Raw genomic sequence first — 18131 nt, forward strand, 5'->3', positions numbered from 1 at the left:
AATAAATGTTACTAAAAGTAAGAACAGGAAATTATGGTGGGAGTGGTTGAGATTTCAGAAAGATCTGAGCTGTAAGTGTATAACTTGAGTTGAAGATATTTTGCATATCAAGTGGTAATTACTAGATATTTTTTTTTTATTTAGATATCTGAAATTGGCTTTTTATCCTAAGGCTTACAGGAAGGGAGAAGGAGAAGAGAAAGGAGGGGGTGGAGGGAGAGAGACAGTACCACTCCTGTTTTCTGCCATGCACACTAAGTTAAGGACAGACAAACAAATCCTGCTAGTGAGTCACAACCACCGTTCTGCAGATACAGACAGTTATGCATTACAAAGATAAAACATTTTGACTCATGCATAGGGGGAAGGACTGCCTGAAGTCCTTTGAAATGAAACAGAACTTCTGTGTAAGAAGGAAACTATGGGAATGGGTGTGGGGGTGGCACAGAGCAGGAGGAACAAGTGCTGAGGGTCTGGGATTCACAACCTGCACAATTCGTCCTCTCTGCATAGGCTGCATCACAGGAAGGTGTTGGGAGGTAACATTTCGTTCCACAAATATATATGGAAAGTCTAGAATTCCTAGCTATGCAAAGACCATTTCCCTCCCTACTTCACTCTCCTAGCATACACAACTTATTTTACAGAACTTTAGAAATGGTAAACTCTTCCACAACTTTCCTTGTATTGAAAAATTCGCCTAGCAGTCTAGCTTGCTGCCAACCACTTACTCAAACCACCTGTTCAATATGAACACCATTCGTGTTTTCCTGAGGGTGTTTTTGTTTGGCTGGGTTTTTATAGATGTATAAGAGTATAGATTTCCTCCTGTTGGTAAATTACTGATATGTCGTTGCATGGCTTCCTCTTCTCTGCTCTGCCTCATAGGACATCCAAACCTTTCACTTGTTGCAATATAAAAATAACAGTGCTCAAATGAACTAGTAAAATGAAATAATTCTGCATCTCTCAGTAAAGCTTTATGACCTGCCACCACTGTAAGAAAAAAACTGAATCTGCCCTCTTATGCAAGAAATTGATTATGATACCTGTTAGTTACAACCACCCCTTTTGTCTTCATTTACTACCAGCATCTTTCATGCTGAGCTCAACAAGACAGAATATACAAAAACACACCTTTAAGAGAAAATGAAAGCAAAAAAATATCATATGTACACTAAAATTGCAATTTCAATAAAAAAACTCTTCTGGTGGGATAATTGGTTTCAAATTTGGAAAAGAAGAGGTCTACATGAAGCTTAAAGAACTAATTAAGGATACAAAGGCTTTTAAATGTTCACAGCAAACCATTAATATTTCATTTGCAAAGGAAAATGTACCAAAAATAATATAGGTTAAATATGAATTATTACATTATTATATTATTGTAACCTTGTGCAAACAGCCTGTAAACTTAAGAAATCCTAAACATTAATAAGAACATCCATGTCTGTGAGGAGGAAGAGTATTATTGCACTCCTCTAAACTGATTTCGCACTTCATTTTAGACAATCTTCATAGTGTCAGGTTCTCTGAATAACTTTTAATTTTCTTTTTTCTATCTTTTTTTCTAACTTATCTCAAATATTATTCTAACAGTTCAAGAGAGATTTCTTGGAGGAATTTGTTTTTGGGCTGGGTAGGGAAAAGGGAGGGAGGAAAAGGGCTGTTGGTGTTTTGATTTACACACGAGAGAAACAAGCTCAGATATTGAATGAAATAAGCCTTTATTGAAAATTATGGTCTGTAACTGACCATAATTTTGTCAGATAACTGGATAATGAAGTTATCTGGCATATTTTGACTTGAAGAATCAGCTAAGTACTTTTAAATTCCTAAATATCCATCCTAGAACTAGTTTAAAATTTTCTTTCTTTTAAGCGGTTTTAAGAGCCTGAGGATTTTAGATACAAAATGCACAGTACTTCCCTTTCATTTGAGGCTGTTTCTGCCTTTAAACTAGCCCTTAACTAGTCAAGGAACAATGAACTGTATTTCTTACAGCTGACACATTCAGAAGTTAATTGCTGACATAGATTTGGCAGCTGTCCCAGTACAGGAAAAAAAGAATGTATGGATTCAAGCTACTTTGCATTCTGGTCAGAAACACGCACCAGCAACATGACAACGAACTTTGCACTCAAAAAGGTCCGTCTTTCAGAAGGCTGGAGATTAAATAAAACATCTTGTTTACTAAAGTGACAGATTTGGTCTGTAAAAACCAACAATCATGATTAAAAAAATCAAGGAGCATATATACATGCAACAAACTAACCTCTAATAAAACTATAGCTGCTCTTCTCAAGGAGCCTATTTAAACATAAGAAAACCCCCCACATTTTCCTTAAAGTGAAAAAAGAGATGCATGCTGCTAAGATACCCACATTATTTTTGAGAAATATTTAAATGCTAATTAAAGATAAGAAATACTAAAAAATATTTATTAAAGATCCAACTGAATAGAGAAATTAAAACTATTCCATACACACAGACAAAAATTCTTGTATTTCTGAGCAAGTTGCACTTTCTGTTAGGTTACTCCAGTGATACATGCTATCAATTTTAATCATAATTTATCTTGTCTTAGTGTAAATTATACTTTTGTTCATCTGAGTAATCCCTACAGAAAGACAGATACATGGTCTTGTTTTAACCCTGAAGAAGCCAGGAGGGGAGGAAGGGGAGCAAAGCATCCCAGAGCTCTGCAGAAGCAGTGCAGGGGCACGTGTGTGCGCCTCTCATGCCATTACCACAGCTCCAAGCAAGGCAGCTGCCCAAAACATTCCTTTCAGTAACTGAGTGTACACTGAACAGCATCCAGAATAGTTATATAGAAGTTATGTTATTGACTTTGAAGAAAAAACTATATATCTCCATTTCAAGGGCACATCGTCATTTTTCCAAGTTGTCTGGTGTAGAAGTGCAAGGATGAATATTCATAGCTCAGCAGAAGGAGGTGGTGATTGATTTTATAAATGTATGAAATATGATTGGTTTAAGATATAAATATGCATTTTCTTATAGGATTAGAACTTTTAATGAAATGTTGAGTCCCCTGCTCTCCACATTGTCAATGGTTTAAGTACAAAGAAATTCTACCGTAATGAAATACATCAATATATATGAGCTACATCAGTTACTTGAACGAAAGTACAGCTGCATTCTCTGTACCTCTCTTCTCTTTACAATCCCCTTCTTGTTCTTCCACTGCTCTTTTCCAAGTCTTTTAGACCTAACTCTAAATAAATTATGCTGCTCTTTATACAGCCAATTCAATTTACAGCAATAGATAACCTCTTGTGTGTACAAACAGTGAAGGGGACACATAAATTTTGCCCCTCTAATTACTCTGTTCTCTCAGTTGTTTTAAGGCATCAGGGAATGTGCATTCCAATCTGCATTCCAGGGCCCTCCCCAATTCTAGTGTGGGATTAAAGAAACTACACAGGGTTGCCCCAGCATTTGGTACCCTGTACACTGCTTGCTCAAAACACCTGCCTAAGTAACAATATTGCCTTTTTAGAACATTGATTAAATACATAGACCTATTTAGCTTTTTCTATATTTGAAATTAATTACTGATAATATTCTAATTTGAATATTATCAGTAATTAATTTTGCATTTGTATTTCAATGTGTTTGAGGATCATAGAAAGGCAGCTGTGTAACACCAAGGCACCTGTGTTTAAATGGAAACAAAACTCAGGAAGACAAAATCAGGTCCACCTTCACTCCCAAAAGACATAAAACCACAACTACAGGTATCCAGTCTGGCAATTTTAATAAGTGGAGCTTGCAGGAAAGAAGAAAAAACCTTGGTCAGGCTCTGAACTTGTCAATACTAGAAGCATTTTTCTCACCCAATTTCATGCACCTGAAGCATTACCAGTCCAACATTCACAACCAGCTAAAACACCAAAATAGCCTGGATGGCCATGGAAGTAAAACAGCTTGGTTATTCTGTTTAATTCTTCAGAGAGATACATGCTCACAGCTCTTATTTCAAAACCACAAAAAAGTGACTTCTGATGCAGTGTCAGAATAGTGAGAGCTGGAACACAAACCTTTAAATACATGTCTTACAGGTTGTTTTCACCCACATTAGGGTGTTTTTCGGCTTTGTGCTGGGTTTTTTGTTTGTTTTCCTCTCCTTCCCCCCTCCCCCCAGCAATGTATTTTCCCACCAAAAAGCACATTTCCATTTTGATTCCCTGCTTTCTTAAAAAGAACCACTGAGAATTCCTCTCACTAATCTGAAGATTTAAATAAAGATTCCTGAGAGGTACTCCTTAGGATTCTAAAGAAATGTTAAATCAAGCCCACTAAACATTTCAGCCTCAGCTTAGGCCCATTTGAGACAGAGCTCCTGGAATCAACATGCATAGCACCAAAGAACAGCAGTGAAACCAGTTTACAATCAGCACATCTTTTCATGTCAGTTTGGACTCTGTATCACGTAATAAAATAAAAGCAGGATGACTGTTACAGCATTGAAATGAAATCAAAATAGCTGGTTCAATTCTGAATTCATGATGGACTCTGACTTTTCTCAAAGTTTCTTTATGCTTAATTTCACATCAGTTAAGGAAGAAAATATCCATAGGGGCATGACTTCACTCATTTTAATTCTTGTAAGACAGTAGGAAAAGTACTTTTATAATATAAAGGAAACAAAAAAAAAAAAGAAAAAACACTCAAAAACACCCCAAAACCCCCATTCCAACAACAACAAAAAAAAAAAAACCAAAACCCAGACAAAACAAGCAAATATTTATTTAGTTAGGAATAAACCTAACACAAAGGTATTTCATGGACAATTGAACTCAGACTGACAATATGACCTTTTTTTTTGTATAGAGGTGTTTACTGTGAAAAGTAGCTTTTGCTTCACTGTGCAGGTTTTTTCCTAACAGCTGCTTAAAAAAGCTTATATTCTCATTTCTGCAGTTTTAGTAATTCTTTGTCATAGACACGTGCAGCTATTTTTAGGACCAGATTTCAGAAAAACATTAGGTAACAATTTTAAGAGGACGGATTGTCTTCCAGTCTTATGAGTGCTATGTGAGACTTTATGTGATGCTTTCATTAGTAAAAAATAAATCATGGAAAGGGTTGTAAAGCACTGAAACAGACTTCCCAGGAAAGTGGTGGAGTTACCGTCTCTGGAAAGATTCAAAATTGTGTGAATATGACAGAGGACAGGGTTTCATGGTGAACATGGTGGTGATTCTGGGTTGATGGTTGATAAACTTAAAGGTCTTTGAAAACATCAACAAGCCTATGATTCTATAAAAGCACCTCTGGACTATGAAAACCACATGCTTTGTTTTAGCAGCTCTACACCTTTTAAAAAAAAACAAAACAACAGAACAGTAAAATAACACATAAAAAAACCCCCAAACATCCAAATAAACCAAAAAAACCCTGAAAACCTCCACCACTGACCAAGAAACATCTTGTGTTGGAGGAGAACAAGCACTCAGAGCTCCTCCTTCCATACTGCTTGAGTTTCCCTTCTCCCCCCATTACAACAGGGTTTTTTTTTTGATCAAACATTCATAAAAGTAGTTAGATAATTCAATCATTTTCATAGGTAAAAACAGACCATCATTGCAGAAACAAGATTTTAGACAGGAAGACAGATAGGGATATAGGGATGTTACTTATTTAATCTCTAGAGGTCAGAAGAAATGGAGTTGGTATAGTTATGAACAGAAATGGTTTTTCTGCAGTGCTACCTTGCATTGACTTACATGTCTAAAGACTAAGGGTACCTAAAAACACTCCTCAGTGAGCATCAGTCTGGAAAATAGTCACAAACATAGTGAAGGTGCAACAATGCAATAGCAACAGTCACTAATCACACAAAAAAGAGTAAGATTTCCATAGAATTGCTTTTATAATATTTACATGATTATAAAGTCTTTCTTTTAATTTTCTGGTAATTTCACTGGCTACAGTTATCTGTCCTGTTTTAAAATGAGCACAGAGGAACAGAAATCAGAACTCCATCTAACAGGAGAAGGGCTTTTTCCTGGAAAAGGATGCTTTCTGGGATTGCTTAGTTGGGCTTGTTTTTTTCCTAAATCAGATCGTCTGTAACTAAAAATGCAAAATACGTGATTCACAGAGAGGTCTATTTCCTTTCATCACCATTTTTACTCTTTATTTAATAGTTTCCCCAGCCATATCTGCTCTTTTATGCAGCAGATAAAGTGTTCATTCATGTACCTAGGACCACATAAAAAAAAAAATGAAAGGCTGTCAGAGTGTGGCACAAAGAGCTACACAGAGTGAAATAGGTGATTCCTGAGATTTTAGAACACAGATAAGAATCTTTTGATTTAAGCTACTGTTCACAAATGATATAGAAATTTGAATGCAAGATCAAAATTATTTTTTAAATTTGCAGCACATACAAAGACCATGCACTCACAGAATTGAGAATCACTATTGTGACAGTAAACAGAATTCTCTAAATTTTCTTCCAAGAATGGTAAAATCAGAATAAGTCTACCATAAGTTTATCAGAACTGTAGAAAAAATACCACCTCTGAAAGAGTTCTCAAACCCAGCAACACAAATTTTTTACACATTCTGTATCATTCAAAGACAGAATTGTAATTCAGAGAAAAGCAGTGCACAGGTGCTGGAAAGGATTATTTTGACTAAATGCTAAAAGCTGTTGAACCCAATGTGTGGAATTGCCATAAACTGGCACAAGTCCCTGGAACATCTGATGGCTCAGACAGTGGCACTTACAGACCTGCAGGCATGACCTGAATACTGAAAGCCTAAAGAACAATTTTGACCAGTGTCACAAAGCCACAGACCAAAACAAACAAGGAAATCAAAACTCTCAAAAACTCCAGCAAAACCGAGTGATGAATTTAGTGTTGGATTTTTCATTCTGAATGCTAAACTTCCCAACACAGTTATAGCCTGGGCTACAGCTAAGTGACCACAATGATTAATTGCAATTTTTTCATCTGTTCCCAGAGGGAGACAATGAAACCAGCAGCTTAAATATTTGCAATGTATCTTAGGATTTATTATTAAAAAGCACAGAGAAAAATATCCTTTTTGTGTCTTTCACTTTATCTCTTGAATAGAACCTGGCACACCAGAACATCCCTTTATTTTCCAGTTCTTCTGTGCTCTTTGATTAGCCCTACACTTTTTCAGCGCTACTTATAAACATGCCCACTACTTAAACACACAAAGTTAGAGCTTGATTTTTCCATTCTTCACTGAATCAAAATTCCCACGTACTCATATGGAATTTATACAACTCCTGAAAGCTTCAATCAGACCCTGAAAAGTGCAATCAGTACAACCCCCGAAGCACTCGACTCCAGTGGGAGTTCCGTGGCTGCAGGGTGTGCACGGTTCTGTTAGCAGAACTCATCTCACATAACACAGTTTTCTTAAAATAAAAGAAAATAAAAGTCTGGGGATGTGGAATTCATATGATACTACAGACAGTCTCCACTGGGAAAAGTCAGCATTAGCTTCTGCTTAACTCTAAATTTGGGTATTGTTCCCCAACAGAGAAAGCAGAGGAGCACGTGAATTGCTGCATTATTTATTACAGACAGCGATGCCCAACTGGATATAATTCATCTTAAATTTCAAGATGAATAAGACAAGATTGACAAAATTAGCATTCAGGAGCAAAAACCAAACAGAAAGCAGCAAAACCAAAGATTCTGTTGCAAAATAAAGATCCCTCATACCAGATCATTCAGGTGATTAGCAAAAAACCAGGTTTAAATGTTGTGTGATGTTGTCTTTGCAATTCTCTATTATTGCGAAAATAAAATAAAATTAAATTAAAAATTCAAAGAATTTAAGGCTGCACTTTGTAAGAACTGGTGCAGCCTCACTTTAAGTGCTGTATGCAGTTTTGACTAACTCAATATAGGAATTATATTAGAGAACATCCAAGAGAGAGCAATGAGGATAATGAAGTGTCTGGAGGGGAACCATATGAGGAGCATCTGAGGGTACTTGGTTTGTTCAGCCTGGAGCAGAGGAGACCGAGGGGAGACCTCAGTGCAGTTACAATTTCCTCATGGGAGGCAGAGGCACTGATCTCTGTGGTGACAGTGACAGGACCCAAGGGAATGGCCTGAACCTGTGTCAGGGAGGATTAGGCTGGGTATCAGGAAAAGGTTCCTCACACAGATGGTGATTGGGCACTGGAACAGGCTCCCCAGGGAAGTGACCACAGCAGCAAACCTGACAGAGCTCAAGGAGCACTTGGACAATGCCTGTGGCACATGGTGGGATTGCTGGGGTCTGCTGCACAGGGCTGGGAGTCTGGCACCATGATTGTAGTGGGTTCCTTCTAAGTCAGGACATTCTGTGATTCTGAACCATCTTCAGAGTAACAATACTTATTCCCTTCTGCTCATATGCTACACAGTCACTGCTTTTTTGGTCAGAAATTAATTTTCATCCTGAAGGGTTGGTTTTGGGGTTTTTTTGTTTATTTTTTTAATCATTCTGTATCAATTTACTCATGTATCAGGCTTTGTTTTAAAGTATCTCTGCTCTTTCCATATGCTCATCACTGGGAATCTAGCAATTAAATCTCTCTCAGCATTTATTTCACCAGGATTACTGCTAGACCAGTTTTAGCCCTCACCTCCTTGTAAGGCACAACTTGCAACACTGACTATAGTGCAAAAGAGATACTTACAAACAAGGAAGCTTTTTTAAAATTGGCCTGATGCAGATCAGCTTAAAATTCAAGTACTTCACATTACTATCTGTTAAATTAAAATGGCTATTACCAAAAGGGTAGGAAAATAAAATGCTTAAAAGAAATTAGAGAACTGACTACTAAGCAAAAAAAAAAAAAAATAAAATTCATTCACTGTAAAGCCCATGAATATAACACAGTTCTGAGTCCATCACATAAGAGATTGGCAGCTTCTCTGTTATGTGCAATTTTGAATGCCACAGAAGAGTCGAGTAAGGAACTGGTATCACTCCACTACTTACAGCACCACAATTAAAGGACTGAACATTACTTTTTCAGACTTTTTCTCTTGTGTAAGTTGTTGACACTTTGTACCAAGCAGATCAAAGCACCGGCAGATTTAGGAACAAATTCAGGCAACAAAGATCTGCCAAGATTGTTAAGGAAGATCACACAGATATAACCTGACATATCCCTGAACATTGTAGGTGCACTGACAGAAGTATCACACTCTTTCTGTTCTGTACTTACTTGTTCCCTTATGACTCCTGCTTTGAGTCTCTGTTGAGGTCACTGGAGCACATCAATCTTTTTCTGATCCAGTAAGTACATTAGTTTATGAGTATGGTATGTTCAAGAACTTAAAAAATGCTGTATTATGATACTCCAGATAACTGGTCTCCAGTACATTTAATATATCATCATTTGCTGTCCTCTTCCCCATAAATCAACTACACTGAATCTGTAGTTTATTCTGCTTTGACCAATTAAAATAACAATGTCATTATATTAATGCAATACAATTTCACCTTGATTACATGTATCCTCTTACAATAAAAAAAAAAGGTACCATCAGTTAAAGGAACTCTTCATAATAAGAGGCAAGATTACCTCTTCCTTCCTATTTATCTCTATCTGTATCACATCTTTACGTTTCTGTTTTTAAATATTTTGTTATTTTAACCATGGACCTGAGTTCATGCAAGCCAAATTCAGCTGAGTACAAAGGTCTACAAAGTTAATGGGTTTGAAATTACTTGCAGCTTGACTGAATCTGGTGCAACATCTTTTAGTAGCAAGAAAATTGCTGGCAATGAGTGTTTTTAATCTGAATTCATACTATGCTCTAAAGGGCACCTCTTGGGCAAAGGGGTCAGCACAATGACTTCTTGTGTGAAGTATGAATTTTTCCAAGTATGAATTTTGGATCACAGCTGATATTGTTCCTTAGACTACAACTGCAATGCAAAGCATTAGTTTAGTATTAACTAATGGGAAACATCATCTTGAGAAGAAAAGTTTCATTTGTATCCTTATAAGATATTCATAAGCTACAGTTCTGACTATTACTGAATTATGAGGTCATTCATCAAACTCTGTCCACTGTTTAGCAATACTACTCAGGTAATTAGAACACCAAATGAAAACCAGTGCAGCCTTCTAAAGTCACAATATAAATTTTGTTAGGAGGAAAAATTTAACTTAGCAAAATGAAAATGAGCCACTTGTATTTCCTTCTCTTTTTTTTTTACCAAGAGCCACTACATCTTAAATGAATATAAATTAACATATCAAAGATCCATGCTTTTTATGGAAAGCTAGTTCTTGAAGGAACTTTTTTAGTTAAGAGGATATTTATTTCAGTAATGATAGGCGGGACTACTAAGGAGGCTGACAAAACCTCCATAGTACTACATGCTTCTTCCCAATTTTATCTGGATGCTATCCATCCAGAAACTGGATATTTCAGACAAGATTATGCTTGGACCATGGAAACTGATAACAAATTACACTCTTGGTTAGTAGCTCTCCAGGCTTGAAAAATAGGTTTATGAAAGACTTGTTCTCGTCATCCTTTTTGCAATGATCTTGATGCATCACATTAAAGAGCAGGTGAAACCAAAGAACTGCATTTTTTTCTTTTCCAGAAGAGCCAGGAAGCAGGTAAAACATTTCAGCAGATGTTTGGCTACAAGTTTTTAGCATTGTTCTTAAATAGGCAGAAACTGTGTAATGAATCTTTAGTTGATACACTTTACAGTCACCTTCTTTCCCAGATTAATCTACTTGAGACAGCAAAATAAATGCTTTTAAAGAACTGGTCCTTCTTGTCTCTCATGTAAACACAAACTTAAGTCAATGGATTGTCTCCTATGACTAAAATTAGCAGAGTTTGGCTGCAATCATAGAATGGCTTGGATTGGAAGGGACTTTAAAGATCATCTCCTTCCAACCCCACTGTCATGGGCAGGGACACTTCCCACTAGACCAGCTTGCTCAGAGCTACACTCAACCTGGACTTGAACAATCCCAGGGACAGGATCTACAACTTCTGTTCCCACAACTTCTGCCTCCCAAATGACAATATTCACAGATATCCTAGTATCTAAGCACTATGATATAAATTTCTCATTCTGCAGTAGATCATTAGACTTGCAGTTCAGGCCATTACTGCCATGCATTCATTAATGATCCAGCTGCTAATGCACAAATGCAAAGAGAGAAATTTCCTGTTAATCATCATTTCCTTAATCATAACAGCAGCATAAATGGACAGTGTTGCCTATCTCACACTATTTCAAAAATAAATTCTGGTGACCCCCTGCCATTTCAAGAGATGCTTTCACAGACTCCAGTGAAGCCACTGGAATCAATGGATTCCTGCTAAGAATGTGCCTCTGGTTTGGTGCTTCCATGTTGCCACTCAAATGCAAGACACGCAAAGGCTTGGCAGTCTTGTGAACACGAGGATTTCTAACATTGTTGATGCCTGTATTCTTTGTGCCCTTTCCACATAACTTTTACTAACACTTACATGTATTTCTTTTCCAGTACAAAAGGATTTTAATATCATAATATGTCACCATAAATAGCTGTAACCAGATAAATGACTCCCCCTGTTTTTCTTCTTTCCTTCTATTCAATAAATTAAAAGGTAGGTTCTCTGCTCATCTACAGCAAAACAAATCAGAAAATGTCTTCTCCAATGAATGATATCATCAATCAATAGATAACTAATAATGCAAAAATTCAGGTATGTAATAAAAATAAGAACCTTGGTACCTTGATTTTTGAAGACACCCCATTAAAGATGCTATGGCATAACAAAAGGCATATGAAGAGTACCTTTCTTGAGTTAGCTCTTTTGTTTCCTGATATCCTTTAAAAATATACAAACACATTCAAACATTTTTAAGAAGAACTGAGCTACAAAAGCAATAAAATGTTTTGTTAAAGAATGCAGAATTTCATCACTGAAGCTGGACATCCTCAAATCGTTGAAGTAACAGCAAGTAGTGCTCTGAATGCCCTATTTAATACTAAAAATTATTCTGAGTTTGAAACTAGTTGCTAAAAATTGAATATTCTATTCAAATACCTAAACTGAGAAGCAGTTAAATACACCAAGGGGGAAGCCATATCACTACATCAGAAATAGGCAATGATTGATTGCTTAGGTCAAAATAAAAACTGGTGTTAAGATATAAGCTAGCAATAGGCCTGGATCTAGTCTATGAGACTCCCAAGAAGCCTCCAGATTTGAATACCTCAGATTATCACTAAGTTTTTCCTCCAGTCTCTCCTATTTCTGAATTTCAAGAGACATGGAAAATGAGATTGAAATGACCTGCAGAACTTCAGAATACACATCATCAATTACACTGCCTTTTTTTCTTAAGGCAAATTAAGACAAGCAAACAAAAACCAAAACATCCCACAAAAAAGAAAAAGAAAAAAAAAAAACCCCAAGCAAATAAATAAAACATCTGGCATGAATTAGTTGAAATAAACAGTTTAAAATCTGAATACCAGCCATTATCCAGATTCTTTACCTGGACAAGTTCATATCCTACTCTTTCAATAATCGATTTTCAACTCACAGACACAAATTACAGTGAAGTTAAAACATGTGTTTCCCAAAATATCATATTAACTTGACTGAATTGCAGTGGAATCAAGTGGCATGTGCTGAATGTAACTGTGGGATTACTCGAGTAAATTGAAAGAAAATCAGTAGGTAAACATGAACCACTTGCAAAAGGTGCCTCAAAGAAAAGGTCAGTGAAAGGGCAAACAAATACTGCATTTGTTCTCAAAATATTTGTTGAAGAAGGTGGCCATGAAAGGCAAATAATACATAAATTCATCTTAACAATCCAGCATCATTTCCATAGGTAAAAATAATGAGTTATCTAAATAAATGTGTTGTGCTGAAAGAGGAAAAGTCCAAATTATGCTATTCAACCTCTAAGACTTTGAAGCTCTGTGTCTATGACTTTGTCATTCCTATGTTTCATGATTTAGAGGTACGGCAAATAATAAAAATATCTCTAATTCCATTTGTATGGGAGTGCATGAAATAAAGATCTCTACATATTTCTCATCTACCTATTTCTAAGTCAACGTTTCAGAACTCCTCATCAGTTCAGGCTTATTTTCAGGCAGGTGTTTTGATTCCCATATTTACCTGAAGAGGAGAACTTTGATTCTCATATTTACCTGAAGTGTAGCCTAAAATAGAAAAATCAAACATGATTTTGTCAGATTTTTGTTTGTTTTAGAAGGGTGAAAACAAGAAAGAAAGATAACAGCTGTGTTTTAATCTTAATGTAATTGTACAAATCAACTGGTAGAAAATGTCTACTTGAAGTCTCAAGATCTGCTTCAAATTTCAGTGTGCCATCAGAGTAAAACAGTAGTTCCACTTAATCCAGTAAGCAAAATCACTGATTTCAAGAATTCCAAATGTTATGGGTTCACCACACAAAAAGCAGAAAGAAGCAGGATTCCAGGCTGTTGGTGAATAAGACACACATGCTGGCATCTCTCTGGGGGAAAGTTCCTTATTAACAAGCAGTCCCTTTAAAGCACTTGTAAAGAGAAAGAGAAACTCTTCACAAAATGCAAGAAGAAACTTCGTACCAAAGCAGTGAAAAGAAGAAAGTTGAAGCACAACATACCCACTCCTATGAATCTCCTGGATGAGCAAAAAAAAAAAAAAAAAACAAAAAAACACTAACCTAAAGGAATGTGTATTATGCAGAGTGGTAAAAAATAGGATTTTACAATTTGGGAAGATGCCCATTTCATCCACTTCAAGTCAGTGTCCCCAGACACTGGTAAAAATATTTATCACTACATATCTTAGAAGGCAGATTTGCAGAGTGCAGTATGCTCTTTTTTGGTTTGTGGTATGGTGGGGAGTATGTGCGTGTGTTTTGTTTCAATTTTTATTAAAGCAAAGCTAATTCAAGCTCGATAAATTGTCTGGACAGCTTTGAAATGTTAAGAAAAAAAATCCTTTTGTTTGAGCATAACAACACTGCCAGTTAAACTCCTCCCTTGTGATGAAATTAGGAGAGGGACTATTTGGCCCTGGTAGATAATTATGACATTCATAAGCTCTTAACGTAAGGGGCTGGGGGAGGGGGTGCCTGTCTGCTACTTGTTCTGAAACTGCTCTGATTTTCTGGAACAGAACAAATGCAGCACAGTTCCCTCTCTCCAGTCTTAAACACCAGCACTTCTCAAAGAAAAAGGCTTCAGTCATTCCTCATAAAATCTACTGCAGCTATATCCTTCAAAATATAAATCCTGAAACCAAGTTTCAATATTTCCAAGGTAAATGATCCAAATGCAGTTACTGATTTTTTCTTAGCCATCCAAACTATCTGAAAAGTCATAAACATTTAATACTGACATAACAATGCCTTTCTTAAAAACAAACCAAAAAAGTAACCCTCACAAGCACCACAATCTTCATTTGATGATGTAAGTGTTCCTCACCACTGTATTCCCAAAAATAAAAAAAATAAAATCCCCAAGAGTTTTTGGAATAGCCTCTCAAATCATTTAATTCACTTCAAGAAATTCTCAAGATTACTTCAAAGTGGTGCGGAAAAAAAATGTACAATAAATCACCTCAATAATGCCCATTAAAATTTAAACTAATTAAACTCCCCCCCCCCAAACACCACTGTAGAAAATGTTTCTTCTCTAGCAACCTAAATGGGTGTATTCTCCATATGCAGATGTTCTCCCATTCCCATTTACTATGCCCTGCTGTGGATTGAGGCTGCACATTACTGTTACTTCTACAGTCAGTTAAAAAATCATACTCTGCCACTAAAATTCCCTTCCTTTATTAAAAAGAATAAAATGAAGCTGTTTCTTTAAATTGAGGGAAATAACTTACTATCAATATTAGGTTTATTCAGCTTTCCTCCTCTTCTTTCCATCCCCCCCCCCCCCCACACATATCCTATAATTTTTAAAACTCGGTTTAATAGCATCTGTAATTCCACTCCATTATTTATCTCCTGACATTTGTGATAGTAAGATACCTAAACTATGCAATCCTCCCACGCTGCAGAAATCACACTTCACAAAGTCGCTTTCTACCCTTCCTCCTTTGGAGGAGGCGCATTCCACATCTCCAGGCACACCATCACAGCAGGTGGATCCATGCAAAGCCTGCAGGAAGCGTTCCCCTTCTCCTCCTCTGCCCTCCCAGTGTCGGCTGGACCCAAAAGCCTCCAGAGTGCTCCCGAATCGCTGCTCCTCGGGAGACCTCCCCAGCTCACCCCGAGGTGCCAAAAGCAGGGGAGCATTTTCTGTAGAAATTGAGAGCACCTGGTGCTCTCTTTTTATTAATTGTGGCCGAAAGAAACCGCCTGGATGGTGCCAGGCTTAGCCACAGATGCATGGAAGGAGACTTGGCAGCTGCGGTTCTTGGTACCCCAAGGCATCATGCCTGACCCCTGTCCCTTCCTTAAGCGCCACAAATCTCGCTGTGCCCGCAGAGGACACCGTGGGTGACACAATCCAGCCCTTCCCAGTCCCGCACAGGACACGATGGGTGACACACAGGGCACCGTGGGTGACACATCCAGCCCTTCCAGCCCCACACAGGACACCGTGGGTGACACATCCAGCCCTTCCCAGTCCCGCACAGGACACTGTGGGTGACACACAGGACACCGTGGGTGGCACATCCAGCCCTTCCCAGTCCCGCACAGGACACCGTGGGTGACACACAGGACACCATGGGTGGCACATCAAGCCCTGCACAGGACACCGTGGGTGACATATCCAGCCCTTCCAGCCCCGCACAGGACACCGTGGGTGACATATCCAGCCCTTCCAGCCCCGCACAGGACGTCATGGGTGGCACATTCAACCCTTCCAGCCCCGCACAGGACACCGTGGGTGACATATCCAGCCCTTCCAGCCCCGCACAGGACGTCATGGGTGGCACATCCACCCTTGCCAGCCCCGCACAGGACATCATGGGTGGCACATCCAGCCCTTCCAGCCCCGCACAGGACGCTGTGGGTGGCACACAGGACACCGTGGGTGACACACAGGACACCGTGGGTGACACATCCAGCCCTCCCATCCCGGGATGGCAGCGAGGCGAGGCCGCCCCGTCCCGGGCACTGCCCGGCGCCGCCGTGGAGCTCGGCCGCCCCCTGGCGCCCGGCGGCGGCAGCGCGGCCCGGGCCGGCCCCGCTGCCATCCCGCTGGGGCGCTCGGGCTGGGTGGGGTTTATTTCGCCCCTAAAGCCTCCTCAGGAAGCGGGGCCGCCGCCCACCCCCGCAGGTGCAGGGAAGGTAGCCTCGCACAGGGCAGCGGGGCAGCGGGAGCGGGGACAGGGACAGCCCTGCGCGGCTCAGCGCCCCGGTCGGACGCCGGGAACTTGCCCGAACAGTTTCCAAACACCGCGGTGGTTATCCGTCAGCCAGCGGCTGCGCCCCTCCCGGCGCCCCTTCCCGCCCAGTCTCTTGCAGGAACACAAATCCTCAAGTAACCACGCAGGGGACATCCAAAAATAAACAAATAAATAGCTATATATATATATATATGCCAGCCCCAGAAAACAGACCAAACCCCGTGGCTGCACCACAACCCCCGAGTCTGCGTTTCTCGAAGCACTGTACGTACGTGTATAAATAAGCATTATATATAATATATATAAGCAGATACATATGCAAAGGACGAAGCGTGCCCGAAGGCGCCAGCCCGGCGCGCCCCGATCCCGCACACACCTGCCCCCGCACCCCGCGGTGCCATTCCGTGGCACACGGGCTCCGCACCCGCGCACAGCCCCGCGGCCCCCACAGCGCCCTCCCCTCCGCGCCACCCCGAGCCGGGGGCTCGGTGTCCCGGCAGCGAGCGGGAAGGGATTTCCAGAGACGAGAAACCCCGACAGGGAGACTTCAGGGCAGGTTTCTCACTGACTCTACCACCAGCACTTCTCCCTGCTTCTAAGAACGAAGCCCACACTGCCTTCCCCGCGGGCAGACGCGGATTTTAAAGACCAGTGCTCGGCAGATTTTGTGTAATCGCTTCATCTCTCTCACACATTTATCGGGCACAAAAAACCCCACAAAAAGACAAAATCCTATGCAAAGCAGCTAAGTGCACTTAGCACTGTCCAGCTTTTTTTTTCCTCCTCATGAATGACACCTCTTGAAGACTGAAACGAAAAAAAAAAAAAGAAAAAGGTGGGCGATGAAGCAAGTTTTAGGTCCTTCTTAATTTGGTTCCAGGATAACGCATTGCTTTAATTTTTTTCTCCGTTTCTTTTCCGTTAATTTGAACGAGCGGACAGCATAGGCAGGAATAATAATTAAAAGGAAAAAAAAAAAAAAAAAAGAAAAGAAGAGGAAAAAGGCGGCCGCGCTCCGCTCCTACCTTGCCCGCTACTGAGGAGCAATCCGAGCAGGTAGAGAGGCAGGAGGCTCATGTTCAGGAGCTCTCGCCGGTGGACAGTTCCAAGTCGGAGGATGCTCGGCCAGCCCAGGCAAACCCTGCCGCTGCTTCTGCCGCTTCTGCCGCCGCTGCCCGCGCAGCCCCGCACCCGCGGAGCGCCGCTCGCCAAGTGCCGGCCGCGCCTCCCGCGCCGCGCTATATCGGCGGGGCCGCGCCGCCGCGCAGGGGGCGGGCGCACGGCGGGCCCGCGATCCCTCCGCCGCACTCGCACCCGCCACAGCGGCGAGCGCCAGACCCGCAGATTCCTCCGCCGCTCTGAGAGGTGGCGGCAGGACCGGAGCATCCCACCCTGCATCCCTTCCTGGATCCCTTCCCCGATCCCACCCTGCCTCCCCTCCTGGATCCCTTCCCCGATCCCACCCTGCCTCCCCTCCCGAATCCCTTCCCCGATCTCCCCGTGCATCCCTGCCCGCACGCCCGCCTGCCCGCAGCCCCCGGCTCCCCCCGCTCGCCGCCGCGGCCCCTCCGGAGCCCGCTCCCCTCGCCGCTGACGGAGGGGACACAGCCTAAAGCGGAGAGGCGGCGGCTCGGTGGAGAATCCCACTGGGAAGCCCCCCAGCATCCCGGGAGAGCGCGGGAGCGGCGCTCCGGCTGCCCGCGGGCGGGGATGCTCCCCTGGCACCCTCGTTCCTCCCGGAGCAGGCGGCGG

General features: G+C 40.8%; 1 protein-coding gene across 2 annotated transcripts in view; it reads right to left on the bottom strand.

The window, feature by feature from the left end:
- NCAM2 (neural cell adhesion molecule 2) overlaps nucleotides 1–17570 on the bottom strand; it is a 274685-nt gene extending 257115 nt beyond the window's left edge. For both annotated transcript variants that reach the window (XM_036394284.2, XM_036395044.1), the window contains exon 1: nucleotides 17405–17570. In XM_036394284.2, coding sequence (XP_036250177.1) covers nucleotides 17405–17456 — 52 coding nt within the window. In that variant the 5' untranslated portion in view covers nucleotides 17457–17570. The remainder of the gene's footprint in view (nucleotides 1–17404) is intronic.
- Nucleotides 17571–18131: the final 561 nt, after the last annotated feature.

The sequence above is a fragment of the Molothrus ater genome, chromosome 2 (assembly GCF_012460135.2).
Source record: "Molothrus ater isolate BHLD 08-10-18 breed brown headed cowbird chromosome 2, BPBGC_Mater_1.1, whole genome shotgun sequence".
NCBI lineage: Eukaryota > Metazoa > Chordata > Aves > Passeriformes > Icteridae > Molothrus > Molothrus ater.